The sequence below is a fragment of the Tauraco erythrolophus genome, chromosome Z (genome assembly GCF_009769465.1).
Source record: "Tauraco erythrolophus isolate bTauEry1 chromosome Z, bTauEry1.pri, whole genome shotgun sequence".
NCBI classification, from domain to species: domain Eukaryota; kingdom Metazoa; phylum Chordata; class Aves; order Musophagiformes; family Musophagidae; genus Tauraco; species Tauraco erythrolophus.
In genome coordinates, this window is record NC_141496.1 from 3,191,370 (window position 1) to 3,216,499 (window position 25,130).

The following is a 25,130-nucleotide window of genomic DNA, read 5'->3' on the forward strand; positions in this document are numbered from 1 at the left end:
GCATTAGGTGTAAGATTTTCTGATCCTAAACTGTAGTCCAGATTTATATTTAATACAGAAATGCTATCAGACAGCATGGTAATGTTCAGTATTGAAGAAATCTGGCCAAAATATATAATATGTGCAATTTGTAATGTTTTTTGGAGACCAGAACAGACTTTCTAATGCTAATAATAACGAAGCACTGTGGTAGGTTTCCAGGGACTTCAGCATTGGAGACCTCTGGAGAGCAGACATTTGGCAGGACGACACTGAGAGCAGGAGACATCTGTAGGCATACGTGGGTATGGGAATGGCTCAGTAGCTGCACCAGCTGCTCAAACCAGGGTGGCCATTGCCCAGGTTAACGGTGGGACAGACTCGGTCACAGTAACTATTGACTTTGCCTCAAGGTTAGAACCGTTTAAATTACTCTGGAGATAACAGGTAACCACTGTGTGCTTCATTGTTGAAGAAAAAGCAGGTGGATGTTTAAAGGTCATCAGTGTATAGAACACTTTTTTATTGAAAACTGCTTATCTGCCTGGGAGTTTTTACAAATAATCTGAAAATCACTATTGCCAGCTGATTGGGAACATATGGGGACAGTTAATGCCGTACAGAAGAAACTGAAATCAAACTACCTTCTGTTTCCTATTAATTTACTTTTAATTTTAGAAAGTCATCTTAATAGGATATTGTGCATCTTGTTTAGCTAAATGGGATATTCTTCCTCTGGATGGTGAACATAAAGGAATGCTATGGTTCCTGTTCTGGCCTCCCGCGGAAAGGTTTCAGCTGTGACCTATAAGCCTCCATTTCAGGGGTGATCTGTAATTTGGTCAGCAACCCCAGATGTGTCCTGAAGATGAGTTTGATTCATGGCCATCGTGAGAACAAATGGGCTTTCGTTACTTTTGTATTTCCTGTGAGCTGGTGATAGATACCGTGTGGTTGAACGGGCTTAACTAGGAGCTGCTAGAATTCTGTTTGCAAAATAGTCTGATAGAAATCAGGCGGTCAGGAGCAATGGTTTAGTGATGCAAAGGATTCAACTGGTGCAATTTCCTACTAGGAAGTTAATTGTTCAAAGACGTTTCCCTGCTAGATTTTAGAATCGGTTGAGTTGGCACCACTCTGGCATAGCAGCTCCTATTTCAAGACCTGCAGGACTTGCAGTGAACGTGAGAACTGATCTTTCACGGTTTTCCATAAAATGCCCGTAGAAGAACTTTCATCCTGCTAATTACTAGAGCCTGGCTAAATACTTTAAGCGATTTTTTTCTTTTCTTTTTTTCCTCCCCACTCCTACACACTTTCCTTTCTAGACGTGGAGAGATGAGAAGAGCAGAATACCTTGAAAAGTTCATGTGTCTTTGAACATGCTCCTACTTTCAAGGTGAATCTGGAAAACTTCAGTACCTCGTTTGTTGATAAACCTTTTGTGTTTCTCCTGCTATTCAGTCACCTGAAGCTGTTTCATCCCTTCTTAAATCAGCGAGGGCTGGCTTTGCCTCGCTTTTGCTCCAGGACAGAGGGTATGACTGTGGGCTCCTGAACATAGCTGTGATTTATGTTCTCCTAAGGAAGCTACTTAGCTGAAGTGCTAATCCTGCGGTATTTTATGACAAGAGGTTTGTTTTCTCCCTTTCTTCTCCTTTCAGCGTGCCGTCAATACAGCGTGGTACTCTACCAGCGGTCAACACAGCTGGAGTTATAAAAGAGCCGATGTCAAAATGTGTGTCTTTCTCTTTTCATCGCTTTCAGAAGGAAAAAAAAAAAAAACAAAACCAAAAACGACGAGAAAGGAATCAGAACTCTCTCATGTGGTGCCAAGTTGTTTCTTTTTCTCTCTTGTGGAGCTAACCTTGACAGTTGCAGGCAGAGGAGGCAGCAGCAAATCGCGCCGTTATTTTTAGCTGGAGGAGAAAGCAAGGAGCTGTAGTGTTAGTTAGGCAGCAGCACTGCCTGGGAATGGGCTGGGGCATCACAGCACTTCAGCATCCACTGAAAGAATCCAAGTGGAGAAAACATCTTGTCCTTGATAGCTCTACTGCTTGGTGCGTGCTATAGTAAATAGAAATATGTCTTTACTTCAGCCCTTCAGCCCTGCTAGAAGGAATAGATGGGTGAAATAATAGACGTTGTGGTTATTCCTTCATAATTAAAAAAAAAAAAAAAAAAATCTCCAAAAACTGAGTCATCTCTTTTAAATCATTGCAACTTTCTTGTAGCGCTTTTAATCTCTGGAAATGTTTTGTAAATTTATTGTTTAGAAAACAAAAGGACTAAATGAGTCTCTCAGGGAGAGACTCTCTTAAATGAAAAAGCTTTTTGAAAGACGATTTTGGAAATCACTATAGGAGACATTTTTTGTTTAGAGGTCTCGAGTATCTTAATGGTATATTAGCACAAAGCCTGGAAATCCCTGAGCTGATGGTGACCAAGCCATGCCACTTCGTGCCTGTTGCACCACAGGGTTGGGTAGCTTGCACAACCAGAATTAGGCTCTCTGCACAGGGCAGGGCGCTGTAGGTACACCGTTTTATCTGGACAACTGCTAAGATATTCCTGATGAGGGGTTGTCTAATCTGGGATTAGACGTGCCTTTTAATCTCTGTTAAAATGGAGGCCAGATTGGAGAGAGAGAGGTCTTTTTGAAACATGTTCCATGCATGGAGAGGGCTTTTCAGTGCACAGCATCACTCGGATACAAGTAATTCGCAGCGACTCATTACATCTCTTGTTATTCTTCTTCTTAAGCAGTCTTTGCAGTTATCTTCTGTTTTCTCAGGCCAGTTTCCCAAATAATTAGTGAGAAAAATAATTGTCAGAATATCAAAAAATGGACACTGTAAGAAAAAAAAAAAATACCCATCTCTCAGTCTAGTTCTTTTGCCCTGAGATCTGCTTTTTTCCAGATGTTACACCAATATGCTCAACATTGAGTTTTAAAGTATGTGCTAAAACTTGAAACTCATTTAGTATTTTTCAGCCACTTTTCTTTTTCTGGTTCATTGTCTTTTTAAGTGGACAAGGAGTTGAAATCTGTTAATTTTAATGATTATTTTAAACACAGCTCCGTTACTTAAGTGTGGAAGGTAATTAAAGCTCTTTCAAAGGAAAAGGATTCTTTTCCTTAATATTGTGTTAAGATTTTGTATTTTTATATTTGGACAGATTACTAAGTAAAGTGTTAGATCTTCTGCTACAGAGGAGATGGGAACTTGGGCAGTACGGATGAAATGCTGGATGCTTTTTAGTTTTATTTCTGATCTAATGGTGATAAGTAAATGTGTCTTCTAGGATGTCCTCTGTGTAACTCATCTCTTTTCTTTTTTCTTTTTTTTTCTTATCTCGTTGGGGTACTCATTGAGTACCTGAGTATCTCACTGGGGTACTGCAATACCAGGGTTAGAAATGGAGTTGCTCCTATTCTATATTGTCCAAAGTAGTAAGGCAAATAATGCTTAGAGGTAAGTACTATTATTTAAGTAGATATTTTTAATTTCAGTCTTCAGCTGCGTACCAAAAATAGCCATTCAGAATTCTGTGAAATACTGACGTAGCCTGGAAATGTTGGAAGCCTATCTCGCTTTTGTTCTTTTTTGAAATAAAACTCAACCAAGATTAGTACCTTTACCACAAAAACATAAAAATGTTTTAAAAACATGTTAAGATGGGAGGCTTTGACTTTCCAAAACAGGAAGTGCCAGAATTCAGGTAGTATCTGTGAGCTTCATTCAGTTTTTTATGCGTGTGCATTATACCAGTATTTTATCCTTTTGATTAAAAGCCGAAAATTAAATTTTGCTTTTGTTGTGGTTTAGTCGAACTTGAGCTAACAAGGCAGCACTAGTGGGATGGATTCTCCACGTGAGCTGCCCTGGGCAAGGATAAGTTTCACCAGGGATTACCGACAACAGAGCAGTGTTGAAATGCAGGAAGGTGTGTTGTTTTTTTTTTCTTTCGAAGTTTGTGGGCAACTTTCTCCTTCCTCTGTGAGCTGTGTATCCTCCACCAGCAATTTGTCCCAGACTCTGTGCCAAAACCATGTCAGCCTCGCTCCGAGGTCCTCATGCTTTTTGTGCAAGCTGTTTCTTGCCATTGTCCTCTGTAATTTCTACTTCCTCCCTCCTGCTTCATTGCTTATGAACTCAGTGCATCTTCCTACTCTTTTTTTTTTCCCCCCAAGAATCGAAGATCGCAGAGCTACAGTGAATCCTTATCTGTAAGAATGTAAAGCTTACCTGCAACATCTGCCAGAGGCAGTGAAATTCTTCCCTTTGCTGAAGTATGGAGATAATCGTAAGGACAGTACAGAGGGTTAAACCTGAATTTTCTCTTGACTGATTTCCACACTTCTGTTGTTTAAGACAAAACAGAAAGAAGGAAAACAAACAAACAAACAAAACATCAAAACTCCACAAAAACCCCGAAAAGCAACTTCCAGCAAGCGTCATGTTTCTGTCTCATTCACTTGGTGCTTCAGTCTCTGGAGAAAATTGCTCTTCCATCTACCTGCTCCAAATAAGGGCTAGGGTTTTGGGGATCACAGGAGAGGAACAACAAATTTGAATCTCAAAGTAACCAAGCCATCGGCTTGTCTTTCTTTTATTAACGGCAGCTGAGCTGGGAGGCATAATTAGGGTAATGGTTTCTGGCTCCAGCTGTGTCTCACTACAGAACAAAGAGAGCTCAGCGGAGATTTTCAAGTATAATACACTTTTCCCTCCTTCTACTTGGGAGAATTAACAAAGATTACTCATTGTACTGGACGTTAGGATTCAAATACCAATGGACTTTAGTACTTTTCAGAGGAAAGATGCCTGAAGCCTAGGAAATGTCTGGGAATCTACCAGCAGCATGTGCAGTGAGCGGAAGCTGTGTGTGGCTCCAGCCAAGGGGTAGCCAAGGGCTCACTTGTGTATGGGCTCTTCCAGGTGGCTCTGACCATCTTGTGGTGCTCTCTGAGGACTCTAAGGTGGTGTTGAAACTTTGCCCCGTACCCTTCTTGAGTTGTTTTGAGTTTCGGATCCCTTGCGTGACTGATGAGTTCCTCTGGGATAAGGGATGGGGTTTGCAAAGTGTGGTCTTTTGGGATGAAAGGAGCTGTAGAAATGGAGGTTTTCTGATGTCCCACATGGAGAACTGCCGGTGGGATGTCTGCTTCTGGTGTGACCTACTGAGCTTGGAGAGGGATGAAAGTTAAAGCCTGACCTAACTGTTCTAGCTAACAAGGACCAGCTGGGTCACAGAAAAGGGGGTGGGGAGGGAAATACGGTGAAAAGCAGCTCGGCCTCACCAGGGAGATGCATGGAGGATGCAAGCGTTGAGAGAGAATGTACTGGTCCTTGGGCTTGGAATATGTGATGTGAAAGGTACATTGGAGACTTCAGGTGGTTAATTTGAGGAGAAGAGGAGCTATGTGGGCTTTTTTTCCCCCTCCTCCAGTTGCTGTGGCTTTGGATGCTACAAAACTCCCAGGCAAGTCATGTAGACTCTTGTAGTTGTACTGAGATATTTAATAGTTGTCTTAAAGCCTTCTATCAGGATTCACAGAAACTATTAAGGATTTTGCTTTAATGCTTGAAAATGAAAGTAAATTTCTAGCCCAAACTGTAAAAAGTAGACTGGAAGGCCACAAAAATCCTAACATATAGAAGTACCGACAGATAGAAATACAAGCATATGTAAGTGCACAGTTCTTGAAAATGTAAATTGATTAATTCATCTGTGTGTGTTAAATTGTAAAATCATCTATCTGTTAAAGATGACTGCAGAGGAATACTGATAATTGTGCTAATTTGACATTAACAAAGTCTCCCTGGTTGCAACACAAGCAATAACATGATTATTCTTTTAAGAAGTACAGAAGGAAGTACAGATACATTGATCCATGGAAAGAAGATGACAGCTTCGTGTGTGAATTAATGCACAGGTCTCTTCTTTTTATTTATGTGCTCTGATTTTTCATTCCAGGTGATCAGTTTTTTCAGCTCCCGATTAGAGCAAGCTGGAGCTGAGCTGTCAGTGGAGCGAGTTCTGGAAATCATCAAGCAAGGAGCTGTCGCTTTGCCCAAAGACAGGCTAAGAGTAAGTACTCAAGACCTCATCAATTAAAGTGTACTGTTCCAATCAATTACATATATACCCTTTATATCCATAAGATCGAAACATCGTTTTTCCTGTCAATAACAGTAGACAAGAGATTATGTTGTGGATTGCCTTATGTGTATGTTCTAATTTAAATTCCTAATTTGTGCTAAATGTTTGGGTAAGTTTTCTTGATTAAATTATTAAATCGAAGTGTGTGGAGGAATTAGCATTTGCTGAGGCTGAGATTTTCTTCATCATATCTCAAAGATGCAGTCTCACCTCTCCATCCATTGTTTAGTTAAGATATAACCAAACTTTGGTAGTTTGTTTTTTTTTGGTAAATTATTCTTCTTTCTCTAGTGCTGTGCACCTCCATCTGGGTCTATATATAAAGTACCACAAAGATAAATTTCTGGGCCAAGAAATGAACCAACCTACTGAAAATCAATTCAGGACCTGTGAATCTGGTCAACATGATAATGAACTTTCTGTATAATGCTGAGAAGGCCCCTCTGTTCTCTTCTGAGAATCTCCCAGATCTCATGAGGGATTTACTAGCTTGACAGGTTTTGTGAGGCTAAAACCCATAAATGGCTGTGTGATGTTTAAATACTGCAATAATGAAATCTGTGTGAGTAGGTAAGTAAGTAAGTGGGAGTTATGTGTGTTTTTTAGATGCACGATGAATTTTGCTTCTCCATTATGCCAAGTGTATTTTAAATACTGTCTGCTTTGTGCAGAACCGTTTTTATTCCTGCTTCATGGTAAGAGAGTGACAGCATCTTCTCAAGACCCCTTTCTTTCATTGTAACTTTAGGAAAATATCATCTGATAAGGCAACACTGAGTACGCACAGCCATTGGCGACGGCTGGTGATTTATTTATACCCTGGTAATTTTAAAACACCCGGTGGGAATTGTCTAGCTGGCTGCATATACAAATGTCTTTCCTGCACTTCCCTGTGTCCCTGAGATGGCATGTGCTCAGTCTTCGGGAGAGGTTGGTCTAGTGTCCGAGTCCTGAGCTGCAGTACAGGAATAGCCTAAGTAACACCAGAGGAGTTGCTGGATCCAGATTTGTTGTGTCCTTGCGACACTGCGAGTACAGAGAAACACTGGACCCTTTGCTTTTTCTGTGAAAACTTATTCTTACATGCAGATAATTACAAGCCCTTATATCAAGAGACTACAGCGATTCCTTCTTGACATGGAGCCATGCTAAATAACTCATAGAATCATGGAATGGTTTGGGTTCGAAGGGACCTCAAAGATCATCCAGTTCCAACCCCCCTGCCATGGGCAGGGACACCTGCCACTACACCAGGTTGCCCAAAGCCTCATCCAACCTGGCCTTGAACACTTCCAGGGATGGGGCAGCCACAGCTTCTCTGGGAAACCTGGTCCAGTGCCTCACCACCCTCTGAGGGAAGAATTTCTTCCTTATATCCCATCTAAATCTCCCCTCTTTCAGTTTAAAGCCATTGCCCCTTGTCCTGTCACTACACGCCCTTGTAAAAATCCCCTCTCTAGCTTTCCTGTAGGCCCTTTAGGCACTGGAAAGCTGCAATAAGATCACCCCGGAGCCTTCTCTTCTCCAGGCTGAACAGCCCCAACTCTCTCAGCCTGTCTCCATAGCAGAGGTGCTCCAGCCCTCGGATCATCTTTGTGGCCCTGCTCTGGACCCTCTCCAGCACAAATTAAAGAAATGTTGTTCTGGAGTGAAATCTCATTAAGTTTACATCTCGTGCATTAGTGATATACAGCGTTCAAAATGACATGTTTATATTGCCACCTAAATCGACAGATCAAAATTTTTTGACAAGCGCCAAGCCCTGCAAGTCCTCACCAAGCAGTCTAGTATTTTCAATTTTAAGGATGCTCATAGCATGACTTGGAGCACTTACTTTTCCTCTGAAGGGCTTGGGTTTGAGGGCAGGGTTACCAAGTGAACGCAGTCAATCTGGCACATAATCCTTCTACGTTGTCCACTTTTACCTACTGGCTTTTACCTTTTTTTTCAAAATTATTTTGCTTAGCAACAGTTAGATCAGAGCAGGTTACCCCTGCATGGAGAAGAGTTGGTGGTGACACTGACCTTGGTAATGTCATGCGTTAATTTTTAAATGCACATAATGTCATTATATAACATTAATGATGAGCAGCCTGCAACTCCCTCCTACAGAAATGACTTTGTGAGTCTTTGTGCCCTCTGTCCTTGTATTTCTCTCCTAGGAATCTGAGTTCCTCAGGTCTTCCCACTTCAGCCTCTGAGGTTTTCGGGGGGAAGCTATCCTAAAGCTCAACAAAATCATACTGACATTGGACTAAAGATATAGTTACACAATAACTCTGGTAACTGAGGAATGTCAGCAGCTAAATAAAGGAGAAAAATTTAATCTGCATGTTTTTAATGACACTCTGGGCACGTCTGGATGGGTGGGAGCAGCCCTAGCTGAAGTCTCTTTGCCTGCACAATAGGATCCACGGCTATCTGCATCACTAAGCTCCCATCTGCGAGCTGGAAGCTGGCTAGCTGTGTAGACCAGCTAATAGTTCTTGCTGAAAGGACAATTTTCTAACACAGGCTGGTTTGGGCACAGCCCATTCAGAGAAGTGGCTCCTGGATAGGGGTTGGCTCGTTCCTGGCCAGCTTGGGCAATGCGTGGAGGAATTAGGGGTCTGTTGCAGCCGGGTTGACATGACCTGCGCATAATTACAACATGCAAAGCTGTGGAGCTTAATCCTGAGAAATTATAGATCAGCTTTGCAGTTAGTTGTTAATTAATTCTCAAGCCATCTTTGCCTTTTGCCATAACATACTGAAGTGCTCTAGAGCAGAAGAGACGCTGCAGAGGTAGTGCAGAGATAGTGCTCCTAGAAATAACTGTCTTCAGCTGAAGCACTCCAGGGAAGGCAGCTGAAACACAGAGACGTTATGATTTGGAAAAATGAGGACTGAAGCTTTTACTCACTTGCCTCCCTGCAGCTCAGACAATGGTGGTTTTTTTTCTTATGTATAAGTACCTAATGTATGCAGAGATAAATATAGTGAATGTTTTCCAGTTGCTTATCTTGGCCTTTGAGGAAGTGAGCATTGAAGCAGCGTTACTTGTATTCAGATCTCGAGTCTGTTGCTTAGACCATAGTTCAAACATGAGTAAGTGTCAACTAAATATAATAGCACTTACAGCCATCATCCTGATCTGCATAATGGTGCTTATCAGTTGTGTAGCACACCCTGGTACTCCTGCTCCCTTTCACTGTGGGAAGCAACATGGGATGCAAAGTGAGCATACGTGTTAGCAGTAGGTCATATATATATATATATATATAATGTGTGTGTGTGCGTGAGGAAGGATATCTTGCATTTCTTAGCAAATCATTGTTGGGAAATGGGAGATCTAGCTCATATTTTCCTTCCAGACCTGGAGCAACCTGACTGGAGACAAACAATATAATTAACATTATTTTGAGTATGTGCTTTTAGCCGTGTACTGTGGAAGGCAGGGAAAGTCCAAGCTGAGTAATTAGCCTTTTAGAAGACTTGTGCGTAAACAGAGAGATAAAGGGCAGGTGCTGAAATCAAGAGCTGGTTATTTCTCCTTCAGTCTGTAGGAGGAGATAAATGAAGTTAATATGCCCGGGATGGAGGCAGAAGCCACGGCGTGGAGATAGAGCTGTCTCCTTTGCAGACGAGCAGCCCACAATCCAGGCTCCCTGTTTTATTGCAGAAGCTTATTAAAGGCAATTTACAGATCATAGTGATAGGTGAAAATTGGCCTCATTCTTCCTTTTTTTTTTTTTTAAAGTTCCCAGGCTGCCTTTCTTCCCTTTGGTGAACTTTCAGGATTAGGAGTGAGAGAGAAGTGGGACTGTGTCTGGAGTCTGCGAGTTATCTCAGGATTTCAAGGGGAGTTGGCCAGCAGATAACCGCTCTTTGACAATAAGTGGGAAAACTTGTTTTGAATGCCAGCTAGTGACTGGAAGCTGACATTTGTGTTCATGGAATGATCACACTTGGGAGGCCACATTTAATGCTTTAGAAAAGAAAAGTTCCCATTAGCTAAGCCACTTAAGGCAGAGATTTCATTTTCTTGAACGTATTCTGAGCTGCTTTTCTTTTTCTCCTATTCATTTTCTCCCTGTGTCAATGAGTATTTTGTCATCAGTGTGCATTCCGTCGTGTGGTCTTGATGTGCTATGCAGACATGCCATTACACCATCAACTTGCACCTTTTTGATATGGTACAAAATTTAATGTTTATTGAAGTGCATTCTAGTTCCACGGGCATTAAAATTTCACGGAATATGTAAAAGGAGCAGAGGTAAAAGCCTTCAATCTCTCGACAGAACAGGTTTTGCTTTAGGTGTTAAAAGCACTTCTCGTAAGTTTCCCTTCTATTAACGCTGTACTTCCAACTCCTTCAACTTCCATGTGTTTCATTGGAAAAAGTCCCTAATCACTGAGACCCCAGAGCACAGGGGAAAAGAGTAAATTGTCATCAGAGCGATGGTAGCTGGGCCAGAACAGCTATCACATCACCCCACTCCTGGAGAAGCAGCATCAAAACCAAAAGTTCAGCTACCGAAAATGTCATTGAAACAACATGGTTGTTGACTGAGGTGGCAGCAAACTCCGTGGGGGATGTCAAGTGTAGGTGCTTTCAACTCTGGAAAGGAGGTGCAGCCGTGAAAGAAAGGGCATGTCAAGTCCCCAAAACTGAGGGAGTCTAAACAGTCTCTTGGTTTAGCTACTGAACTCTCTCTGGAAAGGTTGTCCTGCTTCTGCAGGTGCTCCTCATAGGGAGGAGACCTCATCTCTTCAGCAGTCCTTTGTGCTGCTGCACAAATTAACTCTGTGTGGCACAGTAAAGAGGCAGGGGCAGAGGAGTTACGGAGACCAGCAACTCCTTCACAGAGCTGTAGGGCATAGTGCTGAGCAAGAGAGACAGAAAACTTCCTTAAAAAATAAATTCATCAAATTCTTCCTGATATGTGTGTTTTTTTCTGGCTGAAGAGTCAAAGATCTTATTGTAGTGGAAGCTGGTTGTGTCTAATACATCCTTGTGTCTGACACTAGGCAGGCATCTATAATGCAGACTTCCCTTTGCTGACCCTCAGCTGCTGTTAACCCTTAACCTGAAGAAGATCAGATTAGTGAGAGAAGTATAAGAAACTTTTAAACAAAGTGCTTTTTGGGCCTTTCCAAAACACCAAACATATGCTAAGAATAATAATATTTATGTATTGTGTATTTCCTTCTGACAATTTATGCCCTCAATTAAGGTGTCAAACTTCCCTGCTCCCGTGAGCTGACCTGTAAGTGATGAACAATAATTCACATTTCTTCTGAAGGCGTTTGTTTTAGAGGTCAGATTCTCAGAGACCTTGGGTAGAGAAGAATATACTCCCCATCCCTTGAGAAATATGATTATGGGTACTCAAAATTCCAAGAAAAATTACCTAGAAAGTTTAGATGGGCCTTGTGGTCAGAAAATAACTTACCATCGTGAAGCTGTGAGCAGGCAGGCGAAGACACGTCTGCACTCAGCTGACTCTGGCTAATCTTAAAGTGGGATTATAAACCTGTCTGTCTGTCTGTCTGAACGATAGCAAGCCCTTATGCAGGTGCTCTTCTGTTAATATAAGCCGAGCTACTGCAGTTGTTGAGAATGAGTTGAAACTAAACTGAATGACACCACTTTGTAAGTATGTCCAAGCAGGAGTTGATATCATTTAAATCTATTTAATTAAGTGGCGCAAACTTGTGTGTAGGCAAGACCTAAAGTATGTGAAAAATATTATGGAAAACCTGTGACTATTATAGTGATTAAAATTAGATACTTGCTGACATACTGCATCATATGGGAACTCTTGCCTGTGTGTTTCAGAAGGAAAGTCAGAAGTCAGGCTCTTAACTCCATCATCTCAGGAGAGAACCAAAACTTTGAGGCTGTTGTTCACAAATAAATGCCACCATCACTTTTAAGCATTAACTTGATAACCCACGGAAATGCATCCTTAGTAGGAGGAGGTAGACCTGAGTAGCTAGTTGGCATACATAGCATATTAGCATATAGTAACAAATTTTGCAGTGAAGGCCGTATATATTTTTCAGCAAAATTGCAACCTTTTGCTTAAACTTATTTCCTTAAACTTTTGCTTATATGCCTGGTTACTTTCTTTTTTTTAACACTGAAGCAGCCAAGGGCCAAAGTAAATTAGCTTTAGCATCTGTGGATTCAAATTCTTTGAAATTTTTTGACTCCTTTTGTTCCAGGGTTAAAAGTAGACTTGAGCAGTCTTTAGAGAGACTTGTTTGTAGCTATGTATAGTAATGCAAATACAGTTGCTGAGTTGGACTGAATACTAACAACACTTCATTTTCAGAAGTGAACTGATTTCTTCACATAAGATGGAAGAAATAAGTTAACTTAGAAGCTTTAGGGAAAGTGGAATAAATTATACTGCAGTCCTTTGAAACGCAGTTTGACTTTAAACTTGCGATCCATGGAAAGCCATGGAGCTTCATATTGCTGGACTCCAGGCGTCTGAAACGTTGGCATAGTCAGGTAGTGTTGGTGAGTCACTTACAAACCGTATTTATTTATTTATTAACATTTGTTTTAATATTTTTAAGTAAAAAAAGCGAGAACTCTTTATACAGTTACCATTCCAGTGAGTGTTTGCATGGATTTTGAATGTCATACATTGGGTTTTTTTGGTGTGGTGTAAGACGAGTCCTTTTGCACATAAGGTCTTAGTTACAGCTGAGTATATTATCTGTTTGAATATTGCCAGGTCTGACAGCGGTGGTGTGTAGCGTGGCATTCACAACCTCTCTTTGATGCTCCCAAAGAGAGTTAGCTAGCACTGTAACCCATTCCGTATTTATATGTGACTCTCAAGGCTATTTGAAATGGGGACGTGCTCTCCACCTCTCCCCAGGTGTCTTCTGAATGTGAAAATTAGATGGTATCATGTTTTTTAAGTTATTTTTTTAGCATTATGGGGAATGGAAAGGGACCAAAAAAAAAAAAAAAACCACACCACCACCCTTCAAATGGCTCCAGGAAACTTAATTTTTCAAATGTGAATGCTCCTGAGAACCCCAACAAGTTAGGTTTGCTTTTACAGAGCAGCTGTCAGTTTTGGGATTAAAACCAGCTTTTTAACTTCAGTTTACTTCAGTGGTCATAAATTCTTCCATGGGGGTGGAGAAAAATAAACAGTAACTTTTGGCATTGTTGACTAGAACAAGAAAAAAAAAAACACAACAGCTATTTTATTTTGCTCATCTGCCTGGCACACAGTTAAAAACATATTAATGCTTTTCTGACACCTCCCTACTGAAGAGTAGTATAAACATCATTGCAGCAGCATCATAGGAAAACATGCATTAGCAAACTCTTGAATCTCTGATCTTTAAACTGCTTCTCATGGGATATCAGTTTCTTACTGTAAATGAGCCAAAATCTCTTTGAACAGACAATAATAATCGTGCTTTCAACTTGCAGAGGGCACTGCATAAAGCTTTTTTCACAGATGAAGAATAAACTGAGAACTTCAGCCTTGAATTCTTCCTAGTCACTGAAACATTCATTGCCATATCCTGATCTTTCAGAGATCCATGGCAGAAATCTTGCTCTTGCTGGAGACTGTTGACGTTGGCTTCAACAGTCTTAAGGTTTTTCAAGCTGTATCTTCACGCTTACGACATGATACCAGATGCAGTGTGAGCGGGACACTGGGCAGGTGCCTTGGACTTTGCATATCCCGTGGTGGGGAGTATGTGGCTCATCCTGACTGGTGTTAATTGGGAGGGAAGAGGGACTGTGCTGTGCTTTTCATAGATTTCGTAGATTTCTAGGTTGGAAAAGACCTTAGAGATCATCCATTCCAACCGTCACTAATCCCCATTAAACCATATCCCTAGTATCCCTAGTTTTCTCTGTCCCCTTCTTCCCTCATTTCCCTGGCTGCCATTTTGTAGGAGTCACGTTGATTGAGCAGTAGCTCAGAAAATTGAGAAGACATGTCCTGGCATTGTCTTTCCTGTGTTGCTTTAAAGGACAGCATAGGACGGGGTTTTTGCATTGCATCATTTTAGGTGTAAGGAGACCAGCCCCATCGCCTGTATCTGCAGTAGTTCAAAGGGCTACGATGGTCAGCAGTCTCGTACGGATCTCACAGCACGAGATCCTTGTGTTTCTTCCCGTGCTGTGGGCAAACAGCAGCAAAAATGAGCCTGTAAGCTTCTGAGTGTCAGCCCACTTGGTCGAAGTGGTTTGAGAGAAGCAGCTGGAGGAGAAGAAGAGTTGGAGGTAGAGCCCTGTTAACTGGTGAACGATCAGTTCGAAGGAGCTGGGAATGAGTCTTGGTCACTCACACTAAATCCATTCAGCTTTTGCAAGCTCTCATGTTGAAACGGGTGGTAAAATGTAAACTATTCAATGAGTAATTTCTCTTTTACTGGTTATTATTGAAATAAGACACTGACGGCTATGTCCTCCGATATGCTTTGACTGATCATCTTAGAAGTAGAATATGAATACTAAGGCTAGAGTGCTGGGTTTTGCTTATGTCAGCCAGTCTATCATATATTATACCCTGCAGTGTTATCATAGAACGGTTTGGGTTGGAAGGGACCTCAAAGATCACCCAGTTCCAACCCCCCTGCCATGGGCAGGGACACCCTCCACTACACCAGGTTGCCCAAAGCCCCATCCAACCTGGCCTTGAACATTTCCAGGGATGGGGCAGCCACAGCTTCTCTGGGCAACCTGTGCCAGTGCCTCACCACCCTCTGAGTGAAAAATTTCTTCCTTATATCCCATCTAAATCTCCCCTCTTTCAGTTTAAAGCCATTGCCCCTTGTCCTATCACTACACGCCCATGTCCAAAGCCCCTCTCCAAGCTTTCTTGTAGCCCCTTTAGGAACCGGAAGGCTGCTGGAAGGTGTCCCTGGAGCCTTCTCTTCTCCAGGCTGAGCAACCCCAACTCTCTCAGCCTGTCTCCATAGCAGAGGTGCTCCAGCCCTCGGATCATCTTCGTGGCCCTGCTCTGGACTCCATTTTAATGCCACAGCCTGAAGAGAAAAGAATATAGACTGCTTGTTTTCCTGCCATAGCACCTCTTGCTTGCTCTGCGACGAAGTGCGTGGAGTCATCATGATATTTGCTAAAAGCATAGAGGGTAGCCTAAAAAGTATCATCGGTGCTTTCAAAGGCAGCAGTATTGTTAATATGAAAATACACCAAGAGGAGAACTGATCCTTTTCGTGTCCTTTTCGGGTATTCCTTTTGTTTCTCTCATTTGGAGTCTAAAGCGTGCATAAAATAACACGAGTAAAGCCATGGAAGGAGCAGTGGGAATATGGTGGTCCTGGAGTTTGTTTGCTCTAAGCATAGACCTCAGTGCCCAGAGTCATGCTCTGGTATTCCTCCAAGGCCATGTACCTTGTTTACAAACCTGGGAAGATAGTTAACATAAAGAGAACTGTCTTTTCTGATATTATTAGCTTGTGTTTGTCACAGTCTTGAGCAGAACGCATCAAAGATCCCAGCAAAGCAATGAGTAGTGTGGGTGTGATAAAGGGCAGACTGAGTCAAGTGAGCAGCATTTTCCTTGGGAGCAAGAAAAAATTTATCCCAGGCTTTCCAGAGAACTAGAAGATGCAATAAAACTGATTTCAGACACTTTGGTTGAGAACAAGCATAATATTTCTTTAGCTTCCCCAACTTCCTTCTTGTATGTTTTGGTTTTCAGTGAAATGATGTTCTGCTTCCCAGTGAACTCCAGAACCAGCAGTACTTTCTCCCTGTCACTGTGACATCTGGTTGTGCTGGGGTAGCAAATCAATTGCAGACGTTGTTGCTATTATAAGCCTGCAAGCCACTTGAAAAGTTACCCAGGATTTTGGTAATGAAGGGCCTGAAGTTATTATTTGAGCTATTTTTTTTCCCTTTTATCTTCCCTTCAGGGGTCGTCAGACTGGCAATATTTTTTTTTACAAGCTCAAACATTAGACTTTTTAAAGTTCAAATCTCTGTGTGTCAAGCTACTTGAATTTCCTGTGAAAATGTTGTAGTTGTGAGTCAATTTGTAATAATACAAAAGCGAGCAAACACTCAGGTTAACTCTGTGTGAAAAGATCAGCGTTTAACGAGATGAGAAACTCACAGCTGAGCTTGTGTGGAGGCACATTTGTCATTTTGCAATTAGATACGATATCCCTGTTGGAGATATCCCTGTTCCTTGCAGGGGGGTTGGACTAGATGACCTTTGAAGGTCCCTTCCAGCCCTAACGATTCTATGATTCTATGATTCTATGATATTTGCTGTTAACATTCAGCATGACTATCCATCACATCTACAAGGATAACTTTTCAAAAAGTCGATCTGTAGTTTGAGAACAGTTTAAAACTGAGAGGTGACGTTCAGCTTTCCACGTGACGCAGCCTATAGCTCCTATCGAAAATGCATCCCCTTTGCAGTCTCATTAATGCCAAAATCTATCCAATAACGCATGATTTATCCTTCTGGTATTTGGCTTTTTCCTGTTGGAAGGGCGAGGGGGAGATTCCGATCTCCAGAATACAAAGTCACTCCTAGCACTTGGCTCTAAAACACATAAACAGCGCAGACCCTTACAAGTTACATCCCAACGCCCGTTGTTGTGTGTTTTCACCCCAGTTGCTGAAAGCAGAATATAAGACGCGTGCTGGAGCCGGATTGTTTTTTCCAGGGGATCCCACGTGTCGATGAAGCGCTATCACGTTGCGCCGCAGCTCCGGCTGGAAATGGAGCCTGGCAGCGCCGGCGTGCGGATGGTGCCGTTTGGCTGGGCGGCGATAAGCAAAGAGACAGTCTGGCTCCTTCCAGGAGCCTCTCGGTCATGTCTGAGCTCTCGGCAGTTCCCAAAGCCTCTGGCTGACTTTCCCCTGTGGACCGTTCATTTATCAGGAAATGAAATTGGTTACAGGATTTCGCACGTTGCCAAACCTCACTGACGAAATCGGGTTCGTTCCTGCTTTCATAAGAAGGAAGAATGCGTTAACTCTTTGTTCTTGGTTCTTGCTTTTTAGTGCTCTTGCTGAAAAAGAGCCAAGTTCCTTCTGATTTTTAAAGGTTTCTGCGAATTGCTGACACACCCTCACCTTAGATCAATGTACTACCAGTGCAGCAAACTTGATAATTTCATAGAATCACAGAATGGTTTGGGTTGGAAGGGACCTCAAAGATCACCCAGTTCCAACCCCCCTGCCATGGGCAGGGACACCCTCCACTACACCAGGTTGCCCAAAGCCTCATCCAACCTGGCCTTGAACACTTCCAGGGATGGGGCAGCCACAGCTTCTCTGGGCAACCTGTTCCAGTACCTCACCACCCTCAATGTAAAGAATTTCTTTCTTATATCTAACCTAAATCTGCCCTCTTTCAGTTTTACCTATTACATTTGTTCCTCTGCATCACAAGTGCCACTGTCTTTACAAATATTATTTTAGGACAGTTGGATTGTTTTAATGTGAGATTTGACTACTGAATTCAGTGCATTCTTGCTTGATGTGTGTGTATATATATATATATATATATAGTCTAAAGCAGAAGAGGGAAAATTAAGATTTATTGAAAATACAAACAATCCTTTGTTGTTTACAGGGAGGTTTTGAAGCAGGTTATATAAATTATAGAAACCTAACCAGAATTGAACAGCAATATATCTTCAATTATTCAGATGTTCAAGGCCAGGTTGGATGAGGCTTTGGGCAACCTGGTGTAGTGGAGGATTTCCCTGCCCATGGCAGGGGGGTTGGAACTAGATGATCTTTAAGGTAGGTCCCTTCCAACCCAAACCGTTCTGTGATTCTATGATTCAGGTAGAATGACAACCAAAAAACCAAGTGCCAACAGGGCGCAGTTGTGTCTGAAGGTATTGCTGTGTCTGCAGGTAGTTAGAAGCCCAGTTGTCTTACAGCAACGGAGACACCGCTTGTTTTAGATGCTATTTGAATGTCGTTATCTTTCATTATAGACCGAGTTTTCAGCAAACCTCAAAAATCAAATGCGCTTTTAAAAATCCGAATGCCTGTTTTTCTCAGACCCGCCAAAATTCAGGCTGGTCTGAAGTTCACAGCATAGTGCCAGTTGGCAGTCACTTCTACAGGAGCACATTCTCAGTGGGGCAGATTGCAGTGAGACATGAGAGACGTTTTATTAATTTATTTATTTTGATAGGTACTCCTAGTGATTTACATTTACCAAGCGGTCAACATCTGTCGCTTAAGACCCTATTAATTTTTGTGCCTAACCAGCTGAGCTAACTGCCGTCGTTCTCCTGTTGCAATACCGTGTTTGTGTGTTGAAGAGGGGATGGAGAAATGTCCATGAGCAAATCGTCCACTGATGGGTGCAGTCAGCTGTTTCTGTATCTCTCGAATCATTGCAGTTTGTGCAACGATGCGTCGCAGTGGGAGCGCTTCTGTTGTAACATGTCAATATGTTTTAATGCAACCAATAGTTGTAACCTCTTGTGTATGAAATGAATAAGCCCAGAGGTAAAGCACAGTGCATGTATGGTAATTATTATGTCTGGAAGTGGTTGCTGCATTAATTGATAGCAGTAGCAAGTAATACAGCCTTACTTAATTTCATTGCGTCTTATAAGATCCTGTAAACAGAATTTTTGCACTCTATTGTATCGGAGCTCTTCCTCCCTTTTATTAAGAATGGATCACCGTGAAAATATTTAGAGCTCCCTTAGCTCACTTAGCTTTTTAACAAACAAAAAGTTGCTGAAAACAACTTGTCTGCCACAAAAGGGCCACGTAAGTCTCATCTGCCACCCACTGAGACGCGGTTGGTGTCGCAGGATCGGCGCGTGGCCGATGCCAGTGAAGGACCCGGTCGCAGCCTGCACCCTGCAAGGCTCAGCCACTGCAGGAGATAAGTAGAAGACTTGTCCTCATTGCTGACACAACCGAGACTCATAAAAATCAGGTGCTTTCAGAGCTGTGTCAACAGCTGACGTTAACTTAAAAGTACTACAAGTTTAGCATTCCTTGCTTTAAAAAAAAAAATGTGGCGTAGTAGTATGAATCTGATTTCCCTTAAAAATCCTACATTTTAAGATAGCATACTGTACACACTACTGAGAATCTCAGGTGGAACATTGGTGCTTTCCATTCTGAACTGGGCAAGCCAGAAGACTGCAAAGGGCTGTGCACGCTTGGGGACCCCTCATGTCTGTCAATGGGAGACTATTGATGGTCAAGGCCAAGGTGGCACAAGCACTCAAACCAACGCTTGTTGTACGTGTTGAAAAATCAGTGAACCTGTCGTGGTCCCAAGAAGACCATTACGGTCATCAGGGGAAGCTCCAAATACTTTAATCGAGTTTCTTTCTTCAACCATTGCACAAGATCTTAACTTTCTTTAATACTTTGAAACAAGATAAATGACTGGCTGAAAATTGACTGATTTGGAGTAGTAGGTAATAATAACAGTAGAATTGTATAAATACGAATGTAATGTAGGAAAACCTTATGTGTAGGGTTTTCAGAAGCACTGGTGAGGCTTTCAGTGGCTTCAGGATTTTGGTGGCAGTCGTGTGTTTTAAGTGCAATATTTTATGTGTTTTGATTGTCTCCTTCATGTAGAATCACAGAATGGTTTGGGTTGGAAGGGACCTCAAAGATCATCTAGTTCCAACCCCCCTGCCAGGGGCAGGGACACCCTCCTCTACACCAGGTGGCTCAAAGCCTCATCTAACCTGGCCTTGAACACTTCCAAGGATGGGGCATCTACAACTTCTCTGGGAAACCTGTGCCAGTGCCTCACCACCCTCAGAGGGAAGAATTTCTTCCTTAGATCTGATCTAAATCTCCCCTCTTTCAGTTTAAATCCATTGCCCCTTGTCCTGTCACTACACACCATTGTAAAAAGTCCCTCTCCAGCTTTCCTTCAGGTATGGAAGGCTGCCAGAAGGTTTCCCCAGAGCCTTCTCTTCTCCAGGCTGAACAGCCCCCACTCTCTCAGCCGGTCTGCATAGGAGAGGTGCTCCAGCCCTTGGATCATCCTCGTGGCCCTGATCACAGTTCTCTAGGAAAGATGTGTTCTGTTTGTACACAGGACTTCATGTATCATACTGGAATCCAGAGAAGGAAATTTTGTCCAGACGTGAAGGAACGCAGCAAGAGCTGGATATTGCAAAACCAGACAAGGTAGCTTGGGAGGGTGGTGCCTTGGGTGAGTGACTTGAGTAGCAGTGATTCTGCAGTTCAGGAATGAGGTGCATTGGCCAAGATGAAGGGTGGGCTAGCGCAGGACACTCCTATTCCCAGGCTGTTGTCTACATGGAGACTAATATTTACATGGAGGCTAAATGTCTGTCCCCTCCACCCTTGAAAACTCTTCCAGTTACCTTCTGGAAGCTGTATTCTGGATTCAGTCACTTCATTCCAGAGTAATTGCTTTCTTCACAAAGCTGAACAATGATACTGGAATGTATTGTTGTATTGTTCTGCAGGTCAGCCTTCCACAGAAGTCTGGACAGTGCTTTGGTTATCCAAAACCAGTTTTAAGAATGAACTGAAATGTTAAGATGGCAAAGTCCTCTCTACCCAGCCAGGAGAAATGTACTAGGTGGTAATAACAATTATAATTGTGTAAATGCAGATATAATAACATTATATTGATGCAATGATATTAGGTTGTTAGTGATCCTGAGACCAATTCTTCAAACCAAGAAAAGTGTAAAAGGGAAAATAAACCCTTCTTGGACCAGGGTGGTCAGCAGCACAAGAGTTTTGCTGTTCCCCAGCGTTTCTCCCGTGGTTGTCTTTACTCTGCTGTCACCTGGCTTTAGTCCCTTCACTGTGACTGCAGTTATAGCCCCATACCCAGCCGAGCTGATTAATGTCTCAGCCTTGCCTGTGGCAGCTTGTGGATTGTAATTAAATGCTTCCTATTAAGACAACAGATGACAATTCATGCAGTTACATGCACAGGCTTTAGAAGATGGAATAGTGTCCTCTAACAACAGTTATTAAAGGGTGGGTTTTTTTTCCCTCTGACCCAGGATTAGACCGTTAGGAAGCTATTGGTGTTGTAAAGTTAAGAATTCCTTTGAACCTGAACAGGAGCAGAGCTGGGGTCTGTGCAGAACAGCAGAAGGTGGAGGGTTGGTTATCAGCATTTTCAAATGCATCATGTTGCCAGGTAACAATAAAGTTATTTATTCGTGTTTGTGAAAAAAGTTCATAACAAAAAAAAAAAAAAAAAAATTGAGTGTAAGAGTTGTTGGACAAGTAGCCTGGGAAAGAGCATCACTGATAGAAACATAGAATTGGCTGTTCTGCATTTGCTAAGAGTTTAGTTAGCATCCTTCCGTCCTTGGTGATAAAAACTAGGAAGGAAGCATGAAGGAAAGTATAATAAACAATAAAAAAGAAGCAGCAGCAGTGGTACTTTCATAGAGGCTGGTTACCTCTTAGCTGGCAGTTAACATTTGCCTTTTCTCCTGAAACACAGCAACAGATACAAAATTGGTGTTGTATGAAAATATCCAGGTATCTAAATATAAACCTTAAGAAATACGTATGTAATTCTTTATGCATCCTGTAGGGAGCAGAAAAATATTTCTGTAAGGGACACAAGGGAAGACCATTGTAATGATTTTCTTCCTTGAATCAGAAACGTCTGGTTGTGCTTCACTGGTGGCATAGTCAGCATGAGAGGGGCCCTTCAGCATCTTCATTCCATGTCTGGTGATAGATGCCCCCAGCAGTTCTCACCCAGAAGAAAACCCACTGTTTTGCAGTGATGAGCCGGAACCAGCGCTGTTAGGAATATTGCTTTGGAGGAGAAAGAAAGTGGTAAGTGGTGGCATTTTCCTACTGTCACCCAGGATGAGGGATGTTTTCCTTCCTCCTGCTGTTCTCCAGATGGCAGAGCATCCTTGCACAAGGCACTGCCGGTGGTGATAAATGGGGGGCCTGGTGTTAGGTGCTCTGCAAACTTTGTGGAGGGGAAGGGTCAGGAGATGACGTGCAAACTCCAGTCGCTAAAAGGAGCATGAATTGCCAAAAGAGATCAATCAAATACTTCTTTATGCACAACCGAAGTCTGGTGTTGGCCTTTCATTGCAGCAACAGAATATGATTTTCCTATGTGAGCTCTTGAGACACTGCATTGCCTGTCAGTGCATCTACTTTAATTTAGCTGTGCAATTGAAAAATAATGTTCCCTAAATTTAATTTTTCAGTGGCACATGTAGAAATAGGGTCTATCTCTTACTTTATAGGAAGGAAGGGCACATACGGAGATTTTGAGTAGAAGAATTTAAACTTTACAGAGATTGTAACATGAAGTGGTCTACCCTTGTGTGTCTGGTTGTCTATCTCCAGCTACTTTAAACTAGTTGATTGCATTGGTTTAAGGAAGGTGCTACAAGAAAGAACTGTAAAATATCAAGGCAGAAAGAAAGCCTTGAAGAAAGGAGAGGACGGGAAAGCAGCGTGAGACTTCTCAAGTCGCTCTCCATAGTAACAGATCTCTGACGCTGGTAAACATCGTTTCGCATGCCTGTGTTTCTCAAAGGTACTTCCATTCCACTAACTGCTCCCCTGCCACATAGTCTGAACTCTGTTAACCTTCAGGGATGATCCTGGTTTTTGAAAGAGTGCAGAGGACCTTCCCTGCCCATCGCTGCAGAGCTTCGCAGCAGCTTGGCAGGAGCCCAGCGCTCATGAGCAGCCCATAACTCAACCCATCCAGTACATCTCACGGGTGGGCTCTGAGCCAGAGCCCATCCCCTATGAGCTTAGGAGCTATACATTTGCTCAAGCTAAATAGCATTTCCCAAGTTTCCCTTCTCCATACCCTAGGAAAGCCAGCCTATACTTAGATTTTTTTGCTGTGACTAGGTCTGCTTCGCATGTGTCATGCAGCCTTCCCTTGCTTAGTTGCATATGTTGTGAGTCTAGTGAAAAGTCCAGTGCCAAGTGCACTGCATGTGCATGACGTGTTGTTTCCAAATATCTTGCAACTTCGGTCAAAGCAAAGTAAAATTATGCTGAAATGCTCCGACTTTTTTATTTTTTTTCTTCTCAGTCGAGCGCTGTTTCCAGCCCGTGAGTTCATTTTCCGCTGCAATGCTTCAGTATAGGCAGGGTGGCTGAAAAGGCAAAAAAGTTGCATTTAAAATGAATTTATTGCTTTCTTTAATTAAAAAATGCCACGTTTTTTCTCATTCCATTTAAAAAAAAAAAAAAAAAGATTAACCTCTTTAAAAAAATATACATATAAAAAATAATGTGGCAGACACCAACAATTTTATCCCAGAAGGTGCAAGATTTGTCAAGTCACGAACAACTGAACGCAAAATAGAGGGGGGAAAAATAATGTAACCAACTTCCAATTATACCAGTCCAATTGCTCTTCCATTTCTAAGATTTAGCTGTCTTTTCTGAATTAGTCTTTTAAATTAAGTTTCCATAACATGTGGCATATTGACAAAAACAGTCCTCAGAAGATTTCTGCCCTGGTTGACAGATGAACTAGATAATGGAGTATAATCTTTTCCATTTTCATGATTTGACACGTTTTCACTTCTGTGTGTATGTTTAAATCAAGGAATCAAAATAAATTTGAGTACAGAATATAAATCCCAGGCAAAATTACAGCTTTCATTGCAGCGTTGGGTTAAATCTAAACAGCATGAATGTTATAGATATCTTTTAATTAAATGCATAAATTAGACAAATGTCTTGAATGTTTACAGCAACTTCACCAAGAAGTGAGAATGAGGAAAAAAATGTACTTTGTCAGCTGATGGCTGCCTCCACTGCATTCCCATACTGAGTTTAATTTTGTCACAACCTTTGATACAAGTTGCAGTGCTTCTCTCCCGTTGATTTACAGGCAGTTTGCTCCTGCTTGAGATGATTAGTGATGTAGATGGCTTTTTCCTGGCCAAGCAGGGGATTTCTCACGTATATCAGCATCGCTGCTGAGGGCTCTGCTGTTAGGATTTAGAGGGCAACTGGTTTAGGTCACCATGCCTTTCCTGTAGCTGTATTTTTGATGTAGTATCAGATGAGTGCATTGAATCTTGAATCCATGTGGACTGGGGCTGAGTTTATGGTTCCTAAGATTGTAACACTCAGCCCACAATCTGTTGAGTTTGCAAACAATGATTTTACTTGACCATGTTCTCATGTTGACTCCTTACCCTAACATATATATACTATACTATCTTTTACCCAGGTGCCAGCTCTTCTCCTGGCACTTAATGACCATACTAATACTCCAGGTAGGTGCTAAGTGTTTCCAGCCACCATGAACTCTTATCGAAAGGGAGGTGGGAAAAGATGGGAGTCCTGCAAGACATACATTGCATTTACTCCTTACGTGCCAGCTAGGTAATTTATACTGGTTCTTTTATCACAAAAGATTTTTGAACGATGGGGAGAGCAATCAACCTGTGACTCGTGAGGTAAGTTCAGCTTGAGGACAGACTGTAGAGCAGTGGGGTGAGAATTTCCCAGCCTGATAATGCTGCAGCAGCATCTAGGAGCTCCAGGAGGAAGATTTCCCTTCCTTTGCTGCAGTGTGTTAGGTATCAAAAACCCCAGAAAGGACTGGTTTCAACAGATAGGAAACCAGGGGCTGATATCAGTCAGATGGCTCACTGAAGGAAGGTCTGCTAAGATGGTGTGAGCAACTGGCAGCTCCAAAACAGAGCAGGAGATTTGTCTATCTGTGGAGTAGAGTGGGAGCAGAGCACAGCCCTTAAAACTTAATGTGTTGTCCTTCATGTGAGACCTGTGAGATTCAAGTGGTGCCCGTAGCTCTGAGCTTGGAGTCAAGCAGCAAAACTTTATTTGAATTCCTTGTGCATATCTTTCCATCAGGTTTTGCCAAGCTCCATCCTCCTGGGCTAAGACCAGCAAAGACTGATTGTTGTCATCAGGGCAAACAATCTTGACCTGAATGCACAGGGAGGAAGGGGGCAGATACGTTGGATAACAAAGGGACGTAACAGCATTTATG

The 25,130-nt window shown here is 42.2% G+C and overlaps 1 protein-coding gene across 3 annotated transcripts in view; it reads left to right on the forward strand.

The window, feature by feature from the left end:
* Positions 1–25,130, forward strand: part of DYM (dymeclin) — a 243,806-nt gene that overhangs the window by 201,250 nt on the left and 17,426 nt on the right. For all 3 annotated transcript variants that reach the window (XM_086628989.1, XM_086628990.1, XM_086628991.1), the window contains one exon: positions 5,962–6,075. In XM_086628989.1, the coding sequence (XP_086485115.1) occupies positions 5,962–6,075 (114 nt within the window). The remainder of the gene's footprint in view (positions 1–5,961; positions 6,076–25,130) is intronic.